Below are 25673 nucleotides of genomic sequence, written 5' to 3'. Positions count from 1 at the left end.
CAGAAAGAGGTTTTCTGTCTGATTTAGAAACTTAGGAATTCTAAAAAATAAAGAGTTTAAAAAACCCCAACTTATTCCAACTGCAATTTCTCACTATTGAATAACAGCTGGTTTTAGTGATTTTAAAAACGTTTAATGCAATAGCTGGCTTCTGTCATATTTTAGTAATGGTACTAGGTGCTTTTGTTATTATGTATTGAGTGCTATTACAGAAAAATAATGTGAAATTATCCTAAAATGAAAAAGAAATCTGACTTGACAATTTGAACACGAATGTTTAAATATTTTGGAAGAAAAAAATCATACATAGTTATTTGTATTAAAGCTTTATATGGGTTTCTAACATAATTTAATTGAAAGCAGTACTTTAACAAAAACTAAAACAAAAACATTTTAGTAATGAAAGTTCCTGCTGGCTCTGCTTACCCTGTAACATCCCTTATGTAACAGAAAGAAGTGAGAAGAAAATGTACAGGCTGTTTTCTTTTAACTATTTGCCATTGCCCATGAGAGCCAGCCTTCATGTGGTGGCTGTAACTTGTAGTGAACTTGGTGAGAACCATTGCAGTTGTGCATCTGGCTGGAGGAGCTGGTGGGAGCTGGAATGCTGCTGTTTGGATGTTCTGATCGCTCCACTTGGTGCTGCCAAAGTGCAGGTATGGATTTCAGGACTAGAGAAAGTAACAGTAGATATAAGGAGTTGCAATGTGCTGTTAGGTCTTCTCTGGTTTGTGAGGGTTGCAACTGCCCTAGGATATCCCTCTGTGTGTGGCTATTCAAAACTTATGATGATGGATAACTTTTATTTTGGGATTAGCCTATGATAAAATGTTCCACCCATCTCCTTCTTTCCCCTAAATCTCTGTAGTGTTAAAAAAAAAAATCATGTGGCACAGAACAAGTGCATAATTTTGTTTTTGAAATCAGTAGGAGGTGGAGCTATGAGTCAATCTATATGGCTCTTCTTCCCTGCCTCAGTTAGTTAGAAAATAGCATGGTCCAGGAGCACCTGCCAGCTGTGAGACATATAGACTGGACCATCGTAGTGTTGCCTTTTATGAAACAGATTTACTAATGGGATCATCAGCCTACTCGCCTTTGGTAAGAGAAAATCAGCGGTTGGGCCGGAGGATCTGTTTGGCTATCTTGGTTGAGATTCGTCAAAAGCAAATTCCTGGGGAATTCTGATCTTTAAATGTCAAATGGGTCTGCAGGTGGGCAGATTTATTTGTAAGATAGATAGTCTTGGTGAGATATAGATGTATCCCATCGTGAGGAGGAGAAATGGTAGGGCTATTGCCATGGCAAATATGAATAGAAACTGAAAACTGGGAATTTTTGACTGCTGGGTTTCATCAATGGTTCCTCTCTTGGCTCCTTGTCCCCAGGATCGGTTCATCCGAGCAAATCCACACAGGAAGATTGGAATCAGGAGGAGGAATCATGAAAGACCACACAGCGCTGAAGATGAGGTACTGAATAGAGGGCAGCTCCTGGGTTGCAGGGAGAGGGCTGCAGGGTATGAAGAATGGCCGTGCTACCTGCAGTCTTCCATCAGCCTTTCCCATCTCTCCCTAAGCTTAACTATTATTATGAGAGGTGATATTTTTTAACGGTTAGTTAAGGGAATATTTGTTTCTTCTGTGAGAGTGCTCTCTAGAGCAGAAAACATTTACTGTGACTTAGGGGTTGGGAAGGTGAGGAAGATGATGAACTTGTGGTTTAGATGCTGGGCAAGGAACTGGGAGAGCTGGATCTGAGTCTTGATTTGGCTGTGACATCACTGTGTGATGGTAGTCATACCTCATAACATCCAAGGCTCAGTCTTCAAATTGTTATTCCTTTGCTTTGTGGAGAGAGATAAGCAGATAAAATGGAGTATTCAGGGTCTGCTACTTGAAACAATTCTGAACGCTAATTTTGATGAAACTGAACTGGTAAAAGGTGTTGGAAGGCACTGAATATGGTGCATACTGGATATGTAATGATTTTTTTCCTCTTCTGAGTAGTGGCTAGTTGAAATGATATTAAATGTTAACTAAAAATAAAAAAATTTATGATGTTTTCTTTTCCCCTCCTGAGTTTTCCGAATCTGGTCCTTGGCTGTATTCAATGCAGAAGTATGAGGTTAACTCTTTGCTAGATCTGAGAGAGCAACGAACTCACTACCTGCTAGCACTATGGAATCATAATTGGTTTTGTGCCTGTGTATTTTTCGTAGTACTTCAGTCATCTCATGAATAAGTTTTCTCCAAACTACTGGATACGGATGGTACTAAAGCTGAGAATGAAAAATTAACCCTCTGTATTTGAGATGAAAAGTTGAGCTTTCAGCAATTCAGATCATCTACTCCTGTCATTCTATCTCGAGAAACATTGCTGCCAAAAATTCTGCTGAGGTTGATGTGTTTCTTCCGAACCTGCTGGTTTTGTTCAAATGGTACTTTCTGAGACACAACTATTGGGTTAGGAATTTTTCCAGTGGGCTGTAAATAGCATAAAGCCTGGCGACTTACTCCTTTTTTAGATGGTTAATCTGCTCCTGTCAGGACACTGGCGTATCAAAACACGAGGTACACAAGGAGGTCATAAGAGAGACAGTTTCTCAGAAATCGTGATGCTTTGAAGATTTAATTGCTCCTTTCAATTTAATTAATGGAGCTACTACTTCTTTTTGCAGTATTTTACTGTTCTTCAAGAATGTCGTCTTTTTCCTGTAACCGAGCACAGGGTTGTATGTAGCTGTGATGGGGGGTGGAGGGAGAGAACAAAAAACGGAGAGGGTTGTGGAGCCTTCAAGCTATTCCCCTGTAGAGCCCTACACTGTGGGATGTCAATAAACCTCTATACCTCAGTGCTTCTCCTTGGTAAATCAATCAGGTCAGCCTAGTGTTTTTCCATGTGAACATATTTTAAGAATATTTTGTTCTGAATAAGCCAGGGCATCCTGAATCACCTATTTCTGGCCTTTCTTTTTTTTTTTGGGGGTGTGTGTGTGTATGTGCATTCACATGCAATTTTAACTTTGTGTTTAATCGTATAATCTAACACACTGGCAATTTTACTCTCATCCTATCAAATCTGTGATTTGGTTTGCATTTGCAACTTTCCGTTTTCTTACATTGTTTAGAGATTTTGTGATTCATGCTTTCTTCAGTTCTGGTTTTCCTCCAGCTCCTGGTTTATGTACATACCCCAGTTCTGCACGTTGTGGTAACGTGGTTTCATTTTGATTAATGTAGACCCTGTCTATGGATGACAGGTTATCTTTTCTCAGTGTCACATAAAGCAAAGCAAAAAAGAAAATTAAAATACAGCTGCTTCTGCATTATGTCATGTCAAATTTGCACTGAAATGCTAGAGCTGCTTTATAGGGAGCTGGACCTACGTGTGCAATGGAAGAATGCTACCCCAGGCCTCTGATTTCAGCTTTCCTCCTGCTGGTCTAACTGAAGAGCTCTGGAGTCCAATACTTGACTGTTCACTTCTAGAACTGTTCTCTCCCTCTTGTAGTAATTTATTCCCTTTTAAGGGTCAGATATTTTGGTATGGTGAAGGATGTTACGGTGTTATGTATCCGACAGCCAGGTTGGCCAGTAGCAGCGATATCTTGACTGGGGCATTATAAAATGGAGGGTGTGTGTCCTGTTCTGCAGTAATGTTATGTGGCAGACGGGCAGCAGTCCCTGCCGGAGGGAGGAGGGCATCCCTTGGTCCCCACGCTGGCACACCGGGAAGCGCTGTGCTGTAATCTGTTGCACTCAGCCTGCAATTTGAGGAGCAAACCCTGCAGTGTGAAGGTAGCTGGATTTTACAGGGGAAATTATGTAATGACTTTTTTTGGTGAAAATTATCTTCTGATATTTCTTACTACTCCCTGCATTAAGACTTACCCTCCAAAACCTAAATCCTTAGAGAACTTAAACACAGCTCGTTAGTAAACCTAGTTGGAATCTCACATTATATGATGTCGGGTCTCAAGAAAGAATTTCTTATCATAAATTATCTTAAATAATTAAAATAAAAACATATTCACTGTGTTAATTAGAGAATGGCCTTTGCTATTCTATAGGATAGGCTGTGTTAGTTATGTCTGAGTTATTTGCTAATAATTAAGGTACTTCTCTCATTGTTCTGCAGCCAGAAGTGTCTCAGCTGCGCTGGCTTACTATAAAAATTATAAGCATGAGAAATCTACGCAAAGCAGATCTGTGTAAGTATCACCAATGGCATGTTTATAGGTTAGCAAGAAAATCACTGTCACCTGAATTTAATGCTCTTGTATGCCTGTTGCTTGGATTACAGTAATGCCTCCGTTTTTTTGGCTGAAGAAGTTATATGTTTTCATTTTTGTTTAGACTCAGTTAAAACAATTTAGAAAACAATTAACAATAGAAATGAAATAGAACAGAAATTCTTTGTCAGGAAAGAAGTATTCCTTCCCTTCACTGGCTGATCCATGATGTTTTCCTTTCCCCTACCTCTTCAGTGCTCCTTTGTCCACAGGTTGCCCATTTCCCTTCTGAAAGGGACACCTTTGTGAAAGATACAGGAAAAATCAGTACTTGTGTTGGGTGCTGCTGTGTTTGTGTCTTCATTGCTATATTGCTGGGGGTGACCTGTGCATTATAATTAGAACCAGGTCAAAAAATCTCCCAAACTAAATTTTTCATTTTTTTTTAAAAAAAGCAAAGTTTCAGGAGGTGAAGTCATATGTGAGTTTGCTTGGAGCCTGGAAAATATTTGAAAATGGAAGTAAAATATCAGAAGAGCCAGGATCCTTCAGTATTGTTGAAACTGAATATTTTGGCTTTTGTTATCAAGTAGAATTAGTGGTTTAAAATTGGCTTTTGTTTGGAGTTGACATAAATGAGATGGAAAAGTGAAATAACTCTAAACCCAGAATGTTTTCCTTTGGCTGTAGTGAAATATTTAGGACTCCTCAGAGGTTAATCTTTTTTTCCCCTGACTGGCAAAAGAAACAATAAAAATTACTGCTGTACTAATCATGCATCTTTTTGTTATCACAGTGGGCCAAACTGATTGCTACATCAAGCTGTGGCTGCCAACAGCTTCATGTCGGGAAGCCCGGACAAGAACCGTACCCAACTGCAGAAATCCTGTCTGGAATGAAACTTTCCACTTCATGATACAAAGTGAAGTAAAGGTAGGATCTGCACCTGTGATAGTGAGCGGATGCTTTCTGAAGGGGACATCTTCACCTGCTGTGTGCAGACTCTTTATGAGAGCCTTGAGGCTCACATAGAGGCTTGAACTCAGCTATGCTGAGGCGTAGGATGGTAATGGAAAGATGCAGAAAGGTCAGAGGCAGCATGAGAGATGCTGTTTCCTACCAGCAAGTAAATGTGCAAGCCTTGGTGTGGATTCTCTGGTGCCCTGACTGGTCTCTGTCATCTTCTAAGCACTAGAGCCCCATTAATTGGATGGCAGGTTTTATAAACTCTTTAGAATATTAGTTATATTATCTTATATGCAGCTGTGAGGGTATTTTTACCGTATCTTGCCATGAGCTCGTAATACCTGCTTTGTACAGTAACAATAAATTATAACAGGTGCCATAACTTAATGCTGTTTTCTAAAATTTTTAAAAAATATCTTTTAATACTAACCATTCCACCATTAAACAGGCATATTTTCAAAAGCCTAATAGGCTATAAGAAAGCAAACCATATGTCTGACGTACAGACTTAAAATAGAACCATGCCTATCCCATGCTTTGAATGAGTGTAAGCTCAGAGGGTTATGGATCATCTGGAATAGAGTTGAATGCTTCTTTCTGTCTAAAAGCGGTTGTAAAAAAAAAACCAACCTGTTAAAATGTTTGTAGAGCTAGCAGAAATAGATTAGCAGTCAGAGTGCTAGTGATACAAGGTCTAGACACGGAGTCAGCTTCCTATGGCTTAATAGTGCTGCATCTTCTCACATTGCTATCGGTAATCTGAGCCCTGAGGAACTGCAAGGGGAATCACTACAATTTAGATCTTGTTAAAAAGAGTTTGTTAATGTGCTTTAACTTCCATTTGTAAAGGGCTAAGGGTTTGCCCTCTATTATTATTTTCTGCTGATGTGCCAAAATTTCTCAAGATAGTGATTTTGAATCCACAAAAGATCTGACGAACAGCATGTGTAACCTCCACCCTGTCCAGCGCATGTTACCATAATGCATGTCACTTATGCTGCCTTTCTTCTGAGGTCTTATTCACTGCCAAATCTGAGGATTTACCGCTTCTAGGGTTAGTCCCTGACTTTGCAGTCTGAGCCACAGGGGCTGTGAACTGAGCTCCACGCTGTCACAGGAGTCTGTCTGCATTGAATAATGTGAGGGCTGCATGCTGACTCGTGCTAGACATCGCTTTTGGGCTCAGCAGTTCCAGAATACGGCATTTACTTCCTTCTCTGCCTCTCTCCTCAGAATGTCCTGGAGTTGACGGTCTGTGATGAGGATACTTTTACACCAGACGACCAGCTTCTGACTGTTCGCTTTGATGTGGCTAAAATCCAACCTGGAGAAAATGTTCACCTGAGTTTTGAGTTGAATCCAGAGGTGAGAAATGAAAAGACGAGTGAAATTAAGTAGATAGATAAAATAGTACTCTTAATCAGAATTTTGTCCCAAGTTAATACCTATATTAAATATTAGAGTTGTTATCACACACAAAGACGTTGTTAAAAGGACCATATTAAAGCGTGAAGTTAAATGCTGAAGGTTTAGGAGGGATCAGAAACAGTCACCCCTCTGCTGTGATTGCAGTTAGATGCAATTTTTTAAAAAAATATTTCAATATTAAAATATTTCTTTTGAAAAAAAGCAGAAAGCAAGAGTCAAAAATGAAAATGCTGAGGGTTAGAGATCTCATCACTGTTGTAGGAGACTGACAGAGCAGGGATGGGAACAAATATGGCCCCCTTTCTGGGCAGCTGCCTTGACCCTTTGGCCAGTAGCTCACTAGGGGTACCTCCTCTCAGCTTCACCAGGGGTTTCGTCCTCTGCTTTCAGGCAATATGCTTGTAAATGATTCTATATTCTCATTAAAATCTCTCAGGTTTTTTTTCTTCTTCTGATAACCAACTTTTTATTTTTTTTAAAGTTCTCAGCAAGTCTGTGTTTGATCTTTTGTTCTTTTAGGGGGACTGAGCCAGAACAGAATGGATAGGGCTTGATGAATGAGGATCTCCCAAGTATTTTATTATCTTCTAGGTCAGTGTGTGATCTAGGAGGTTTTTTTGCTGCATATGTCTCAATATTGTGTTTGGTTGTATTAAAGAGGGGATAAAGAGTTTTTTATGAAATGTTTGGTGGATGAAGTTGCTGGAAGGATAGGTGGAGAAATCACACCCATCTTTTAAGAGAGCAAAATATGTGCTCAGATTACTTTTGCAAAATATTACACCTTTTCTGCTTGGAAGCTGCGTAGTAACAAGATTTCAGGGCTTTTTCACACTTCTGACAAGGGCTTGAGTTTACAGTTCCTAGAAATTGTGTGTGCTCTGTTTATTTCTGAACTATTGTGTTAGGCTCTCTGGAAAACACTCCTGTTTTTTATATTACTGTTGCTTTGGAGAGTGTTTATTAACTGCTTTTCTAGAAAGCCAGTCTTTACTAAGGATTTCAATATACCTGCTCCAGCTGGATACAGTCTTCCTTAGAAAAAAGCCTCATGTGACTGAGATCATTTGAGGTGTGTCTCAAGTGTGAGTTTGCTCTGAGGCATGTGCAGAGTTGCCTTAATCCATTGGCTTAGTAAGGTGGAATTGGGGAGATAAGACAAGGTGAGCTGTGTCTCAGGAACGTCTTGGTCAAGCCGTCCTTATTCGGATCATGACTCCTACTCAGGCGCCTATGAGGCATCACAGATTATGGTCTGTGCATGGATTTTTAGAACACTTAAGGTTAACTTTTTTTTTTTTAAAGTGACTTAGTAGTGGAACATGCTGGGCGACCTTAATAATAGGCAGTACTGCCACCTCTGCCCATAATGATTTCTTTCATCTACCAAGGTGTATCAGAAGGGGGGCTGAGGAGGCTGGGTGGGTAATGTCAGAGCATCAGGGTTGCTTCCTGCTGTGCCTCTTGCTCACTGTGTGGCCTAACAAGTATTTCCGTTGCTTTGGTTCAGGTTTTTCACCCACAAAAATGTGAATGGGACTTAATAGAAATATAATCTGTGTAAGTGTGTGTACAACAGCATAAAAAGGATGGGAACTAGGCAGATGTTACGAGCCAGGGTCTCCTGAACATTGTTTCTGCTGTTCTTTGGGCAAAGTTGGAACAGACCCGCAGTGAGTTCGGATAGTACAGACTGGTCACAATCTGATGCTTGATAAAGCCTGTCTTGCATCTCTGTAAGGTGACTGCTTTCTAAAATCCACCCCTCAGCCTTCTGTAACATATTATTGCAACCACCCTTATTCTCCTGAAATGGAGTCTTTGGGAGAAATTAGCAAGCAGAACCACCTGATGCTGGGTTACGTGCCACAAATCTGCTGTCAAAGAAGCTACCTGAGATGTCTCATTTATGGATGTGAACTAGTAAATAGAAAAATGCTTTTCACCTTTACTGTAGCGATGATTTTACCTTGGCAGCTACATTATCAGACTTGCCATGGTTTTCACAGTCTCTTCACAAAATTAAAGTATGCTGTGCTGCCAGACAGAGGGATATTTGGCAGTAAAGCTTAGTTCTTCTGAATATGAATGAAAAATTTTTCCATCACTTGTCAGAAAGAGATTTATATTTTCCACTAATTAGTGTTTTCCTCCTTGTGGGTGACATAGATGATCTCTCTGATATATGTTTGTGTGGTATTTCCCGGATTGGCTGTGTCCCATACAGACTGATCCAGCAAACGGCTGCAGTAAAATAGTAGTTATTCAGTACCTCTTATGTTGATGTGTTAGTCTTTTCTGTTGCTCTTCCCTGCTCTTACACTCTTTGCCCTTTTTGACCTTGATTTGGCTCTTGTGAGCTCTTTCCCTCATTCTGCTTCACAGCTTCAGTCTTCCCTCTTCTTTCTTCTTTCCTTCACACTTACCAATTTCCATTTTCCAAGTTGGTCTCTTCTCCTACCCTTTTTTGTGTTTAGTACTATTCTCTGCAAATTATCTTTTTTTAACCCAGACATACCCACCACCTTGGTCCATTAATTCTCAAGTACGTTCTCCTACATCATTCATCTGTTATACCTCCCGTCCTTGGCATTGATTGACCCTTGTCTCATCCTACTAATAATGGGACCTTCACCCCCTATTCTATGACACTTAGTCTCCTCTCCCCCTTGGGGGGACAGTTGGTTTGTAAACATTAGAGCAGTGGAGAGACATGAAATGAAAGGGTGGCAAAAGAAGGCTACATCTGTTTACATTATGACACAGAGGGTGTGGGAATAGCAAAACCTTGGAAGGGAGGGTTATACAAAATCATCAGAGATCTAGCAAAGGAAAAAGTTTGTTTTCTTTAAACTTAAAATAAATCTTATTTTCAGAATCAGGAAGAACTAGAAGTGGAATTTCTACTGGAAAACATGTGAGTAAACCCTAAATATTACAGAATTTGTCATCAGAAAACATCACATTTTAGAGAGTGGTAATGCCGCATTGGGGAAGTGGGTCCAAGTACCTGCACTCAGGCATCTGTCTCGGCATCTTCTCCATGGTTGCTTTTCCCTCCTGAATCAGGTGAAATCCATTCCTGAGTGACAGACTCACTTACTATTTATAGCTGAGGGTGGGTGTTTATTTTGTAATTCAGCCGAAGGAGAGATGGTGCACATCAGGGGACGTAAGACAGAGTAAGTGTCCCTAGGAGCTATGGGACTGTGACCTGCCAGTGAGCGCAAGACGGGGGTGAAGAATAGAAGTGCTGGTGGCACTTGTCAGCTAGAAAGACTGAGCTCAGAGAACTATTTGGATTTAAAAGATTATTGCTTATGTAACCACTCTTAAGTAAACGTTTTCATTTTTATTTTTCAGTCCAGGAGTATCTGAGAACATCATTACTAATGGCGTACTAGTGGTAATTGTTTTATTTTTTCATGCTATGCTGTTATGATAGGGCAGACTGAAGGGTGTAGTTGGAAGAACTATGACTATGCATAGCCTTTACTCTTTTTCAAATGAGAGACAGATATGGTTGTAAAGTTCTGAATTTGGACATGCTTGTAGTGCATTCTGTGTTGGGAAAGGCTCAGACCAGTGCTCTGCCCCACTGTCAGTGAGCTGCTCACTGAGGAAATGGCAGTAAACAAGAAAACTTGGGAAGGGAGTGAATCCGGTGCCACTGCAGAGTTTATTACTGAATGTCTACCTTGGAGCTGAAGGCTGTTTTCACACCCTATCCAAAGTACTGTGCGATGCTCCTGTGCTGCTGCTTCCTCCAGCAGTCTCTTTGGGAAGTATCAGCTTCATCTCAAAGGTGTTAAAGTACAGGCCCATCTGTCCAGTTGTTCTGCAGGGTTTTACGTATCCTTCGGTTCACTCTTCCGTAGACAAAAGTTAAAGCATTGTCTAGATGGGGAGAAAAATATCTTGTGTTAACTGTTAGGGATTGAATGTTATTTAAATGTAATGGGATAGATCCCCAGCTATCTTAGCTCCCTTGACCCCAGTATTGCTTGCATGATTTATACAAGAGAATCAGCCTTTGCAATTTCTTCATGTTTACAGGACATCATGGCCAAGCCTGGTGTTCCTACAGGACCCCTAGATCCTCAGTGAGGATCAGGAACTGTTTCTGTGACTGGTGATTTTTTTGTTTATCCCTTCCAGTCTCGTGAAGTTTCCTGTTTGGAAGTACATGTGGATGAAACACAAATGAAGAGCCCTTACACAAGTGAGGCTATTGATTCAAATAGTTTGTCACTGCTTTTTGTGCTATGGGAGATACTACAGCTGGATCTAGATAAATATTTGATCTTTTAGTCTCTGTGTCAGGGCTGCCTGGTCTTTGAAGTGTTTCCTGAATTATCTATTTGCTGATAGTGAGAATCCTCTGGAGATGGCGTGACTGTGTAGCTTAAGGGAAACTTTGGAGGTGGCTGGGAGACTCAGAAACATAACTGCAGTGTGATGGAACTGAAATTCCTCTGATGGGAACGGAAAGTAAAATGGGAGACACAACTATCAGGAGTGGAAAGACTATGGTGGAGACTCAGGGGGTGTGAACGCTGCTAGTGGCGTCCACTGATCTAACACATACTCTGTGTTGCTTGATAGGGAAGAAATTGCAATGCTGCACCAGCCTTTCGCCGCTTATTCAGTCTGGCCCTTGATCGCACTGATTATGGGGGAGGAAAAACATTGTGGCCCAAATTAATGTTGACTGCCATAATGCTGAAACTTTACTTGGGGCATTTTTAGTGTTATTTTTTGGGGCTAGATGCAGTTAACATTTTTCCATGGTTTGCTTCTCGTTCTTAGGGAGAGATTTCACGTTCACAATGAAAGGATCCTACGAAGAAACCCAGGATGTTTCCATAGGTCCTCGCTGCGGGCGGGGAAGCAGTGAAACCACCATGTTCCACTACATCAAGCACAGTCAACCCAGACTGAACATGACGCTGCCAAAGGAGCATTTTTTCTGTGGTGTATGTTTTGCTTGTGGGTGTTGATAACAGCTAAAGTAACTTTTGGGAGAAACATGATGAATTAGCCCTTCTCTGGTAGATTTGTACCTATGGGTTGTAAATCATTTTCTCCTGATAACATTTTTTTTTTTTCCCACTTTAATTCAGCATGGTTCAGCTAGGAGGGAAGTGGATGCAAGTAGTCCCTTGGCTGTGTCTCTCCAGTCTCTGGACTTGAGAAAGAAAGTGACAATGATGAGAGTAAGTAACCTTTAACAACATTTGGAATTATTTAAACAAGTGTAAACTATATCTATGTGATACCTGATCAGTTATTAATTTTGTTGTTAAAATATACTGGCTGAGTTATAGGTATGCTCAGCTCTGCATACACTTGAAATATAACTCTTATTCAGGGGGAAAGTAGCATATTCAGAATTGCTGATTGCTTTAAAAGTATGTTAAAAGCAGGATTCTTTTGATGATTGTGTGCAGAAGGCCTGAGAAGAGACCAAAGATTTATCATTAGACTATATATCTGAATAATTGCTAATACTGTAAAACATGCTTTTCCAAACTTTCAGTTCTGTTTAAAATTTATGGTGTTTTCATTCTTGATTCTCAGGGTGAATCTTATGAGGTGTCTGTGAAAGAAGATGGGTAAATCTTTTCTTTCTTTTGAACACTTAGGCCATCTCCTATCCTTTCATAGTATCATCTTTAGACAAAAAGAAGCTACAGCTTAAACTAGCTCATTTCAAAACCAGGAATAAAGATTGTAATCAGTTAAAGACTAAAATATGGGGAAAGGTTAATAAAATCATACATGCTTTTGAATTGGTTGGTAAGAGTTCAGCATAGAATAGGTGGTAGGTAGTCATGGAGTATAACCAGACACAATGTCTTGTAACTTTTACCTGTAATATATACAGGTTTGTGCGTAACGCATTTGTCACATGTTTATCAGTCCTCTGCAGGTGTTTTTTCAATGAAACAAGCAGACAGTAATTAACACACTGACTGGCTTGCAGTGATTTTCCAAAGGCCAACATTACCCCCTACTGATTAGCCAGCTGCATTGCAAGCACTAATTGCAGATGATAAATCAGAGGTTTTTTACTGAATATTAATTATGAGTCTCAGAAGGGACAAAATAACCTTTTGGCTGAAAAAACCCTGAAACTGTAGCCCTGTGAAAATAGAATTTATGTCATTAATGATGCATGTGATGTTCGTAATAAGCTACAGATATGAAGCGATACACTTTGGAGACATCTTCTGACTCAAATATTTACAGCACAAATTCTTAGTAAAGATAAGCCTAACACGGTATTAGGGTCATTTTCCCTGGAGTGTGTTAAGTTTAAGTAACTGCTTAGGCCCCCTCTGCTCTTCAGGAAATACATCTATACTAAGAGAACGTGAAGAGGTGTCCAAATTTCAGAGCTCAGTGTGAAACAGCGTGAATTCAGTTATGCTCCTTGTTTTTCATCAGCAGAGAACTTCGTTCGTTTACCTTGCTCACGATTGTATGAAATAGTTCAGGGCATGATTCTGGTCTAAAATCTCCCCAGAAAGGCCTGTGCTATCAATATACCTGCTTTCATTCACACAGGGGAACATTCATGTGCATGGAAGTAGCCTTAGTTTAAAGAAACTGGTTTATCACTCTTGCTGGTTTTGTTTGATGTCTCAAGCAGTAGCTCTAGAAATGGCTTACAGGTAACATGTCTTGCTCTGTTCTTATGCTCTAGTTGCAAGAATTTAGATTTGCGGTTGGGGTTTGATCTATGCACAGAGGAGCAGGATTTCATCTGTAAAAGGAAGAAGGTGGTTGCTGCTGCTCTGAAGAATGTTCTTCATCTAGAGGAGGACCTGCAGGAGGATGAGGTATGTGGGACAGAATTTTGGGAACTTAGTCTTCTGTCCCACTTTGAACAGACTGGATGTGATGTACTTGCATGACTACCCATATAGCTCTTCCAGATCTTCTAGACTAAAATGTATAGGCCAGATTGTCACTTGCACTTAAGACCATATCCAAGAATTTTTGGCACAGAGAGTGAAAGAGGAACTGCCAGGAGGTCATTTATAGCTCCTTCATTCTCTGCCAACCTCCATTCTCGCTCAGGGGCATCCAAAGAATGTATGTATTTGTTGAGATGAGCATATGTGTAACCAAGCTTGGTGAAATTTGGTTGCTTGGACTGAGTCCATTTCTCCTCAGTTTGGCACCTCTCCTCTGCTGCTGCACAAAGCTCACAGGTAAAGTCTGGGACTCTCCCTTAGCTCACTGGTACAGCAGCATCTGGCTCGTGTGTTTTTCAGCGTGCTACCTGTTGCTTTCTCCTCTCCTGGGGATCCCTGGAGTCAGACGTAGCTGCTCTGTTACTGGAGGACAGTAATCTGTTATGGGGCTGTGGTGCTTGGAGGGAGGGAGGGGAGGAGGACAGTAATCTGTTACGGGGCGTGCTAAGAGTCAGGGAGACACTCTCCTGCAACTGGGAGAATGCGCCTGTGTGGGATTTTCTCCACTGCTCTGCTCAGCTCCCAGCACAGCCATCCCTTGATGCTGTGTGCAGGATAGCATTTGTCAACCAAGTTAAAGTGCTCGTGAACTTAAATAACAAGTAGAATAGGACTTGTTATTAGTAAATGAGAATAAAGGGTTCTTGAGTCATATTAATTAAAAAACAAAACCCCCAAACAGTTGGTAAAATACAATGAAGACAAGATTAAAGGTAATGGCAAGATATGTTCCTAAAACTGAATAAATATGTCGTCTCAGTTTTTAAGTGCTACCTATGGGGCAAAGAAAGGATAGCCATCCTCCCTTTGCCCCATCCTCCCTTTGCAACAGAATTGCCACATCCCTGAGGAAAGTAAGACCGAATGACATATAGCATTGTTGTCAGGGAGTGGGGATGTAATCTGGGTAACAGAGGATGTTAAAATAAATCTATAAAGCTTGACATAATCTGCCTGAAGAATAGCAAAAGTTATATATAAACCTAGAGGAAGAAAAAAATTACACAGGCAGCTTATGCTCTGATCCTCTGACCTCAGGTTTTTAAAACGTGTTTTGAGGGAAAGACACGAGGGAAAATGAAAACCATCCAGAAAAGACTCTTTATAAATCTGAAAACAGATTATGCCGTACAAGAGCCATGCTTACAGCTTCTGACTTACCAAAGCATCACCAGTCAGGAAGATGCTCTCAGCGTACACTAAGTCCCACCAAAGCTTATACAACTCACACACCCAAATGCTGCCATAAAGAGGGTAAATTGAATCCAAACCTACCTGAGTCAAGGTGTTGCTGTTACTTTTTCTGCATGCCCATCATTTCTGTTTCATCAGGTGATGAACAACTCTTATACCTTTGTCTGTTGAGCAGGTGCCAGTGGTGGCAGTCATGACCACAGCAGGGGGAGTGCGGTCCATGACGGCCATGTTAGGCAGTCTTCTGGGTCTCCAGGAGTTAGGTGTTTTGGACTGTGTCTCATACATCAGTGGTTTGTCTGCCACAACATGGTAAGGAGATATGGTCTTGTGCTTGCTGTTTGTGTTAGCATAGTGATAACCTGGTGAAGCGTATTGCCTTGCTGACAAATTTTACTCAGCGTGATGCTGGGACTTGGCTTCCTTTTGGTGCTCACCCATTTCATGGGACTACTCAGTGCTGTAGCCCTTATTTCTTCTAGCTACAAGGAACAAACTGAGTGAGAACTACTATATTTCTGTAACTGCACTAAAGTGTATAGAGAAACTAAAAGAAAAAAGCACAGGCCAGGGTGGTTTACCTGTATCTCCCTGCAGTTCAGTGTAGGTGACAAACCCGCCCACAGCTGTTCTGTGGCTTGGATAGGTGCCTTGCTGCCATGCCATACGTTATGTGTTCTGGGGGCTGGACTTATTTCTGTCATAAACTTGGTGTGTGGTGCAGAGAATGGGTGGGAAACGTGGTTATTTTTTTGATGAAAATTCTATACAACTCAGCTCCATTTCTCATTTCCCAGTTACCTGGCAGAAAAGATTCCTGGGTTAAGATGGGGGGTAGAGGTGTCTTGGTGTTTCACTTTGAATGAAAAGTGGTTATTTATGGCTATCAATAGGGACTGAATAGGGCCTGGTAGGACAAAAAGCTGGCATTTTCTTGGGAATGTAAGAAATAGGAATTGCTTCCTGGGGGAGAAGTAAACTTTTTGATTGCCACTGCAGACAGATCAGATGTTGATCGTGGGTCAGAGAAGATGCTGCAGATGTGCAAGAGAAGCAATGCAGCTGGCATCCTCGGGACTTGAATCTCTGAAAGGGTGCAGACCCAATCCCCAAGGATGCTTGAGTGCAGTGAGGAAATAAAAGTAGGGAAATATTGGTTTCCCTTCCTTTGTGTATCTCTTGGGTTATCTAGTTGCATGTAAAACTTCAGAAATCCTCTTGTAATATTTGTCTGGCTCAACACTTACATGGCTTGAAAAAGGAGAATTTTCTTTTCAAATTTTCTTTTGAAAAGCCCTGAGAAACACAGAGAATCATGCACACAATGTTGACTGTCTTGCATGACTAGCAGGGGTCTAGGGCTTTAAAACATTTTGCCTGTGGAGGTCTGCTCTAAAAAGATACATGAGGCAGAACTAGAACAAGTGGGACGGGGATGAGAAGGGATGACTGGAATCTGCCTGAACTCTGGGGACTGAAATCTCAAGCAGGCTTGACCCTGTGTATGCCAAGAGTCTGAGGTGACCCACCTGCTGCATGCCCAAGGAGGTGAGCTCTCGCACTTGTCCAGGGCAACGTTTGCTGCTAAACTCCTGCTTAACGTTTCACACGGTGTCTGAAACAGCTGAGGAAACTGGCCTCAGGCAGAAGCTGCAGCTTGAACCTGGACAATCAGAGAGTAATTCTAGTAAAAGCTTGTGTTAAGTTATGGGTGTTTCTTTATTACTCTCTTGATTCTGAGAAGAAATAACCTAGGATGATTTTGAATGTATCCCTGCCAGAAAAATACCATTGTATAGTCTAAATTCTGCCTGAGCTTTGAACTGCTGAAAGCTGAAAGTTGGAGGGTGAGATCCTCGTGTATCCTGAAAGCCCACAAATTGTCATGAACCCAGTGACAAACCACAGTATGTTTCTTTTCACCAGGACCATGGCAAAGTTATATGAAGATGCAAGCTGGTCACAAAAGGATCTCAGAGAGCCAATTGGTGATATCAGGAAACATGTGATCAAAAGCAAGCTGCAGTGTTTCTCATTGGATCATATGAAATATTATGAAAAGGAGCTTTGTGAAAGAAAGCAAGAGGGGCATAAGCTGTCCTTTACAGATTTATGGGGACTATTCATTGATTGTATGCTGCATCATCAGGTATTATATATCCATCCCTTATTCAAGAGGATTTTTAACTTTTCATGTCTAAAGTTCTGGATTCAGTTATAGGAAGGGCTCTCAAAACTTCTTTGACTTTTTGGCTTTGACTTGGCTTTGGCTTTTTAGAAGAAAAATAACACAGGAAGCCTAAAATGTAAGCATCTAAAGAGCATGTAAAAAGTCAAAGTGTTAATACACTGATTTTCCTAATTTTGGATCAAACAAGCATTCTAGTAACATACAGAGGGGTGGCAGCTCTGACAGAGCTAAGTTCAGGCACGGCAATATATAGCCATACCAGCAAACCAAGCTGTATTGAATGAAATGTGCCCTGGTTGACACTTATTTGCAGCATCTCTAAGGTAGCTAAATATCTTTATCATTCCTTAAAACAAGTCATATCCTAGTGACTACGCAGACAAATTTCTTATATTTTTGCTCTATCCCCCATTCCAAAATTCCTAGAAGCATCAGTGATAATGCTTTGACAAAGGTTGATGACAGATAACACATGATACGCATGAACTCATTTGTGTGGTCAAACAACTGAAGTACACAGAACAAAATCTGCTTTAGATGTTTCATTGGTAGTCCACGCTTAGATACCATGCTTACATCATGCATCATGCTTAGAAGTCCATGCATCATGTTAATCTTTTACAATGACTTCTGTTCTTTATAAATAGGAAAGTACTCACAAACTCTCTGATCAGCAACTGGCAGTAAATCAGGGGCAGAATCCACTACCTATATACCTGTCCCTCAATGTCAAGGATGACTTTAGCACTCTGGATTTTAAAGGTAACGATTATATTATACACTTCTATAAATCTAAGGAGTTTCCTTTTAATGCTGGGTGAATGCCAAAAGCTTTTACTCTAAGTCCAAGCTAATAAATCTTTTAAATAATTTCTTTTACCCTTGTCTTAACATCTGGGTTTTGACTTGGATGAAAAACATGCATCCTAATACTATGGTAGGGAGATACCTGTGCAAAGACACGGCACTGTGAGGGGTGGAGATGCCTTTGCTGGCGACCTTGAGAGCTGCCACTGCTGTTCTTTCTCTCTCTGGTCCCCACCTACTCCTCACAGCCTCTTTCAGTTGCGGGGGCTCTTGCCCAGGCAGCAGTAGTCAGAGAGCTGCGAAAGGCTCAGGGAGGAGAAGGGAAGATGTGGAGGGTGGTGAAAGCAGGAGGCAGCTCCCAGAAGCCAGAGGGGGATCTGAGGAGGGGCAGTGCTCTCTGCTTTGATCGGTAATGCTGATCACTAACTATTTCCATGGTGTTTTCTGGCCCAAATGAAGCAGAAGGTCTGGCAATTGAACCTGATTATCTGCTTCTAGGCACAATCTGCAGTCCCAGTATATTCAGCCAAGGTTAGGGTGGATTTTGGCCAGGTTTTTTTAGCTTCACAAGGCAGTGATTATCAGAGTCTAATAATGAGCGGTAGCTGGTGTCATTGCTGACTCAGAAGAACTAAAAATGCCACGTCTTCTTCAGGGCCTTAGCAATTGGTGGACTTTCAGCCCCAATTTTTACTTCCTCGTACAGAAATGGACCTGAACCCCAAGCTGAATGGATTTTCACAGTGTTAGTGGGGGAGATGAGTTTAGCTTTTGCATTCACCAATCTAACACACAATACACTGAAGGGCACCCGTTAGTTCAAACCACCGTGATTTGAAACAGTCTGTCACCAACATGCTGAAGCTACAGGCCTCGTTCTTCCAGCTTTTGGTTCTCTAAGTTGTTATTTTTACATGTGTTCACGTGGCTGCAATAAGTCCTTCTTGATGCCTTTTCTGCAGAGTGGGTGGAGTTCACACCTTACGAGGTGGGTTTCCTGAAATATGGGGCCTTTGTTTGTTCAGAGGATTTTGGTAGTGAGTTCTTCATGGGTCACCTGATGAAGAAGATCCCAGAGTCCCGCATCTGCTTCTTGGAAGGTGATTTACTATCTCAGAAAAACATCACCTTTATAACCACATAGTTGGCCCCACAGAGTTGACATCTAATAACTGCTGGTCTGCAAGTAGCAATACTCGTACACCAGATAATGTATCTGATGCAATTTAAATCTCAGCTGAACCAGCCGAAAGGAGGTTCAGAGGAGGAAGCAAATTCTTGAGATGAATGCAATTAATTTGCTCAACTACTTAGGTTAGACCAAAACAGAACACACTGATCTTTTGAACTATTTAAAATCACAGACTGACTTTTATAAACAGCTTCTAAAATGGCCTAGTCAAAAGCCAGACATCATGTTGAATGGCATGGCATTTGATACTTGTACTAAAACTCATAATATTTCATAATCAGAGTAGTAGGTTGCCATAGCTGTGCTCTGAAAATTTGAAGTAGTTCTAAATATAGCTTTTTTTTTTTTTAAACTTTCAAGGCACATGGAGTAATATATTTTCCCAGAATTTTATGGATGCTGTCTACCTCTCGGGTCATTCAGAGGAATTCTGGCACAGATGGACCCGAGACACTGAGCATGACATTGGTTAGTTATTTGGCTTACTTTTTACTTGCATCTGCATTGTCTTCACACCTCTCTGAAATGTGAAACCTGACATTTGGTAAAGAGTTTGGTTTTGTGTCCTGTTTCTGCATTAGGGGACACCAAGCCTTTGGGAATGAAGGAAAAACAGGAGAGAAACAGTTGTGCTGGGAAACAGGAAAAAACATTGTGCTGCTCACTGTGCAACATCCCTGGGGAGTTTTGTTAGTCATGAGAGGGTTACCATGAGTTCTTTGGGGAGGGAAAGGCCAGACAGGGAACAACAAGGTGATTCGGTGACACTGAAACCCACCTCTGTCCAGAACAGCCTGCATGTTGGTGCATGCACTCCGTCACAGACGGGGCCTTGGAGGTTTGGCTGCCTGGCCCATCTTTCTTTGTTATTATTAGTATCAGAGAAACACTCTAAATAAATGCAGAAATATACCCTCTTCTCATTCTTCCTTCAGAGGAACACCCTGCTCTGCCCAAGAAGCCTCATGAACAGACAACTTGCTTATCCATTCCCAAAGGTTGCCTTTCCAATACTCTTCGAGAAATTATGACTGGACGGCCAGTGGTTTCAACTTACCATAATTTCCTCAAGGGCTTGCAGCTACATAATAAGTATTTAGAGAATGAGAGGTTTTGCATGTGGAAAGGTAATCGTAAATTGCTTTAGATGCATCTTTGAAGGTGATTTGAGTCCTAATATTGCTGAGGACAAATGTTTGATAAGTTTTATCTTAAAGGCAAATTTTGATTAACTTATTTGATTAATATGTCTGTGGAATTGGCTTCGCTGAGCCCCAGATAACTTGCTGCTGGCCTTGTTTCTGTCTTGGAGAAGCTACAGCAAGCTTGAATTCTGTTCATCCTAGGAAAAGCTGCAAAAGAATGACTTAAAGCTTCCACAGAAGCTAAATCACCACAAAAATATACACCAGTGGAAAAAGCAGCTTAATATATCACTTTGGATGATGTTGAGTCTCAGAACTGCTCACTCTTACTGGTCTCAGAGATGACCTATAGATGCTAAAATTGTGTCAAAGACAAATATTTAACTGTGGGCTTTGTGTCAAAGATTAATGTGTGGACTGTCTTCCTTCTTTCCTTGTTATGCTAATTTGGAAAAAAATGGACTTGCTCCTGCAGTAATTAATTGATAATACAAGTTTTTGACTTTCAGACACAGTGCTGGATTCTTCTCCCAACCAGCTGAATGAAATGGGTGACTATCTCAAGCTGGTAGATACAGCTTTCTTCATCAACACCAGCTGCCCACCCATTCTGAGGCCAGAGAGGAAAGTGGATGTCATTTTGCATTTAAATTACAGTGGAGGATCACAGACTCTGGTGATGTTTTTAAGTAGTGAATCTTTATCTGTATGACTCCAGTAGCTGAATTACCACATTTCTTTTATTTTTTTTTTTTTTCCGTCCTCCACTAAATGGTCTGGTTGTTATTAAGTTAAATGATCATATAAGTGATATTATTCAACACTATGACCATAATGTCTTAATCGGGGCCCTTTTCAGTAGGTTTCTGGGACACACACACACATGGACACAGACACACAGAAGATTACCTATTCGGTGTACCTGTGCAGATTTGTCATCATGGTACCAAGTTCCTCAATAGTTAGTTGACTAACTTTGACAAGGTTAATTAGCTAATACATAATTTTGCTATTTTTGAATGAAAATTTTAGGTTTTTCTTTTATGTCTGACTCTTAGCGTTTGCATAAGTTTTCAGTCAGGTTTTTGTTTTGCTGTGTTTGAAGAAACGTTGAGGGTCACGTATGATTGAAATTAATGTGATTTATTTGTAGGAGGACGTGAAGATATTGATTGTTAGATGCACTGAACACAAACACACAAGGACGTGTGATCTGAGATATTACATGTAATCAAAATTTCCTGATCTAAATCCGCTACTGTGCCCTCTAAATCACAACAGTGATCTGAATTTAATATAAATTTCAGAAAACAGTAATCTTGCTTTAAAAATGTACAGTGTTAGCAAATCAAACAAATTTCTTCTACTCAGGATATATTAAAATCAAGAGGGTATGCTTGTTCCAGTGCATAGTTACCCTTATTTGCAAATATAAATCAATCACAGATTGCCTAGGGCAGCAAAATATCGGTTATGGGGCTTGGTAACCTTATTTCAACCTCTCTTTGTGTTGCAACTCTCCTCTTGGATGAACTAGCCACTGGACCTATTCTCAGAGTACTGTTTGGAGCATGGGATCCCGTTCCCCCACACGGAGCTGAGCCAGGAAGACCGGGAACACTTGAAGGAGTGCTATGTGTTTGAGGACAGCTTAGAGGCACCAATCTTGGCCTATTTCCCACTGGTGTGTGATACCTTCCAAAAATACAAGGCACCAGGTAAGTTAACAGCATTAATCAATCATTTTTTGAGGTTGTCACATCCAGTTTATCCACTGAATTTGTTCATCTTGTAAAACAAGAGACGGCCAAACTTCTCAGTTGGCTCAGTTATCGTAATCCCCGTCCTGTTGTGTTGAATATAGTGTTGGCCAACTAATCAGGGATTGAACTGATGAGTTTAAAGAACAAAAGCAGGAATAGCTGTAGCGTGACGCAAAACCCCTTATCTGGTATCTGTGACAGTTTGCGTTCCTTTGATAATAAAAGACAGGAGGCAGCTACTAAGTTATATGCACTGGTAGCTAACGCTGCCACTTAACAGTCTTGTAATGAGATACAACGTTTACTTTGTTAACAAACCTAGAATCATCACGTTAATTTGTTTACATGAAAAATCGAGAATAGAAAGTGCTGAAAACATCTAATGAAGCAAAGGATTTGCCAGGGTAACAAGCTGCTTTGATATCTATTTTTTTTGAAAAGTTGCCAGATTCTACTGCTGAACTAAAGAAAATAATAAGTAGTGATTTGTTTGTTTTACCAGAAAAACTACTTGACAAATTCAGGTTCAGTTTACAAATACTTTTACATGCATTGACTCCAATTTTCTTGCTGCTAATTTAGTATGATCCAGGAAACTTTCCTCAAAAACTAAACAAAAAATCTGTGTACCAGCTGGTTGGAAAAGACCTCATAGTTCATAATCTTTTGTCCTGCTGCATGTGCTTAAGATCTCAACCACCTGAGAGGGAGAAGTCCCAATACAGGAGCTTCCTTGTGTCATTTCCTACCAGTTGGTACATAAGGAGCTGTCATCTCAACATCCATTGGAAAATTTAAAAATACAAAATTTCAAATCTGCGGAAGTTAAATATTCTGATGGGAAACTTTCACTTCAGGAAGAAAGCCTTTTGCATAAAAAAGTTGTTCTGCCAGTCATTTCTGGATCAGCTGTGACTGTAGTCAAGCAGCAAAGTAGTGGACTTCTAGTGCAGCAGATGTAGTATCTATACAGTAATTTAATCTTGAACCATTTTCCCGAGAGAATTCGGTTTCTTGTGGCTGTCACTGTGTGTTTTGCATTGCCTGGTAGGAGCCTTCTGCCTCAGTAACGCTGCTGTGCTGAACTTTGCTATATTCTTACTTCAGGTGTGGAGCGCGGTCCCACAGAGATGGAGCAGGGAAGAGTGGATGTGTCCAACTGTATTGCTCCCTATGGCACTGGTCTGCTTACATATACTGAGGGGAATTTCAACAAGTTGGTGAACTTGTGCAGCTACAACATCCTGAATAATAAACATCTAATTCTTCAGGCTTTGCGAACTGCAGTGGAACGAAAGAAGCGATTTAAAAACCGTTCGTCACCTCAGTCGTATAAACTTCCTTGAAGTACATTTTGACGAATCTCATCAGAAGGAGATATACAAATGTTTTGGTGATGGACTAATAAATATTGAGGGAATATGAATCCATGCAGAATGAACACCTGTGTTAGCTTGTTAAAAAAGAAAATTATGTATCTTATTCAGTACTGTGTATGAGGACTAATGCTGGTTCTGGCATTGAAGTTACTGGCAAATCATGATTACTTCTAAAAATTCTAAAAATTCTCTTCACTGTTTCAGGCAATGGAAAGGTAGTTGTAGAGCTATAGGGTCTTTTTTGGATATACAGCCATACAGGAATGATATTTCAACCTCATAAAAGTCTGTGCCAGGTTTGGATGGAAACCTTGGTGCGTTGTGGTCTTCAAAGCAGCTCCTAAAGCAAAGATCAAGCAAGGCTTTGCCTTTTTCACAGATCTCTGCTTGTGACAGTAAGGAGTAAACCAGATACCAAAAATGTTTGCACCAGGAAAAGGAAGGCTGTAATGGAGCTGCATATGATGTCTTGTATTTTCTCAGTACCCATCTCTTAGGCAGAAGTCTAATCTTCAGTGAATTTAACTGCTTGGCTATCACTGCACTGAGTCTACATTTTTGATGGTCTACCCCAGAGTGATCAGCATATAACAGCCTGATTTTTCTGCCAACTGTCTGATGAGAATCATTTGACTACATCATTTTTGCTGAACTTCTCTCTGAGCTATTGCCATTGAGTAGATTTTGAAGCTAGGGGAGAGCAGTTAAGATTTCAAATCCTATACTTACGGGTTTGGAAAAACGGTTCTAGCAGCCGAACCTTTGGCCATAACCATGCCTTCATTTATTAATCGGCTGCGAGATCACAGGTGTTTGTGATGGCAACAAAGTTTGTGATACCAATTCCTTTGACTTGTGTAATGTTATGATGGTTGATGTGTAGCTGCTGCTACAGGTTTATTCCCGCTGCCATCCAGAACACAGATGGGAGTGTTCATGAGAATTTCATACTCATCTTAGATAAACGCTTGTTTAAGAAAATATATTTAACTGGTCATTCTTACATCTTATTTTCTCTTGTGTATATCAGTATACATATAGTGTAATAGCTACCATTCACATATGAGGTACCCATGGATAATTTTATTAAAAATAAGATTCTTACAGATGCAATCATTGAAGTATTTTTTTTATTTTTATTAAGTTCGACAGACTCAGCTCAGCTAGTGAGCTGATCTGGGAAAAGCTGTGTCTTGCTTCTGATACTGAGAAATCAGATATTGAGGGAACAAAGGCATCCAAGAGCTTTGCTAACCACCTTCGAGGAAGGATGAAAGAAAAGCTGCCACTTCAACAGTGGAAGATGAAAAATGGACGGAAACTTTGCTTTTAAGAGTGCGGATGACTGGGATGATAATGAGACATTTACAAATCTAAATACTGGTATTTGCACACACCAAGGTATTTATTCAATAACACAGAGTGCAGTGCTTGGCTAGCACTGTATATGTGTCTATATTTTCATCAGTCTTTTCTGTTCCCCTTTGCAGTCATCTCACTCATTTCGCTAGTGTGAGTACTGGGGGGAAAAAAAAAGTGCGTCCATCTGTATGCTGGCAGTATGCCTGCATTACCCTGGGAGCGTGGCATCTTGTGTTTCCCTCATGTGCCATGGGCCGAAGGTAATGGGCTCTGTCATCCAGGCTTACAGATTTCTGGTTTTTAAGCAATCAAGTCTCCCCTCATAAGAGAAAACTGTTGGCAGTAAACTTTGCATCTCCTTTTCACAGATCTAAGGTGGTCAAGTCTGACAACTCTCTTTTTCTCAGCTACTGATAAATCTTTCTTTTTCAACTCGGCTCTCTTAACCAGAAAGCCAGTTTTCCACCTTCTTTTCTTGCCCTTGGTTAGGATAACTTGATGTTATGTCTCACCAGTAAGACAGCAATAGTTTTCTGTGAGCAAAGAAAAAAAGACAGATGTCACTCTGACAGCTCAGTTGTGTTAATGAATTTATTTTTAAACAACAATGAAATGGCGTTTTAAAAGTTCAATTAAATTTTTTTGCTAAGTATCTTTTAAGTACCTTAAAGATTGTCAAGATTCATTTTTACAGCTCCAGGAGATGTAACAGAGGCGGTGCAGTTTTTACATCATGTATTCCACCGTGGTTTTGGTGGTTGCAACACTTGGCACTGGGCCTTCAGCTTTACTCACCCAAGGTGTGGTGATGATACACGTTTTTGGCACCAGATCGAGAAAATTAGGATGGCTTAGAATGAGCTGAGGAAAGGTAGTCCATTTTAAGAAATCTGGGCCTGTTGGGCAAGCCACTGAAAAATCCCGGGCCGCCCAAATTGTCTAGCTTAGCAGCTCGATTTTTTGACTTGAAGGAAAGTGTTCAAGTTGGGTCCTGGCTCCAAGGATCTAATACCGCATGAGGGTGATGCT

At 40.6% G+C, this 25673-nt stretch overlaps 1 protein-coding gene across 1 annotated transcript; it reads left to right on the top strand.

The window, feature by feature from the left end:
- Positions 1–506: 506 nt before the first annotated feature.
- Positions 507–24393, top strand: LOC142062939 (cytosolic phospholipase A2 epsilon-like). The gene is made up of 21 exons (XM_075106205.1): positions 507–656; positions 1389–1472; positions 4141–4213; positions 5031–5167; positions 6434–6565; positions 9505–9545; positions 9992–10034; positions 10787–10850; positions 11438–11604; positions 11752–11844; positions 12209–12243; positions 13338–13473; positions 14981–15117; positions 16732–16954; positions 17644–17758; positions 18766–18903; positions 19356–19463; positions 19931–20122; positions 20650–20816; positions 21678–21858; positions 23011–24393. Exons 1-21 carry the CDS (start codon positions 507–509, stop codon positions 23247–23249), a joined length of 2655 nt encoding a protein of 884 aa, XP_074962306.1. The 3' UTR covers positions 23250–24393.
- Positions 24394–25673: the final 1280 nt, after the last annotated feature.

This window comes from Phalacrocorax aristotelis, chromosome 10 (genome assembly GCF_949628215.1).
Source record: "Phalacrocorax aristotelis chromosome 10, bGulAri2.1, whole genome shotgun sequence".
NCBI classification, from domain to species: Eukaryota; Metazoa; Chordata; class Aves; order Suliformes; family Phalacrocoracidae; genus Phalacrocorax; species Phalacrocorax aristotelis.
The sequence above is the reverse complement of the archived record's forward strand: the minus strand, read 5'-3'. Positions and strand labels throughout refer to the sequence as shown.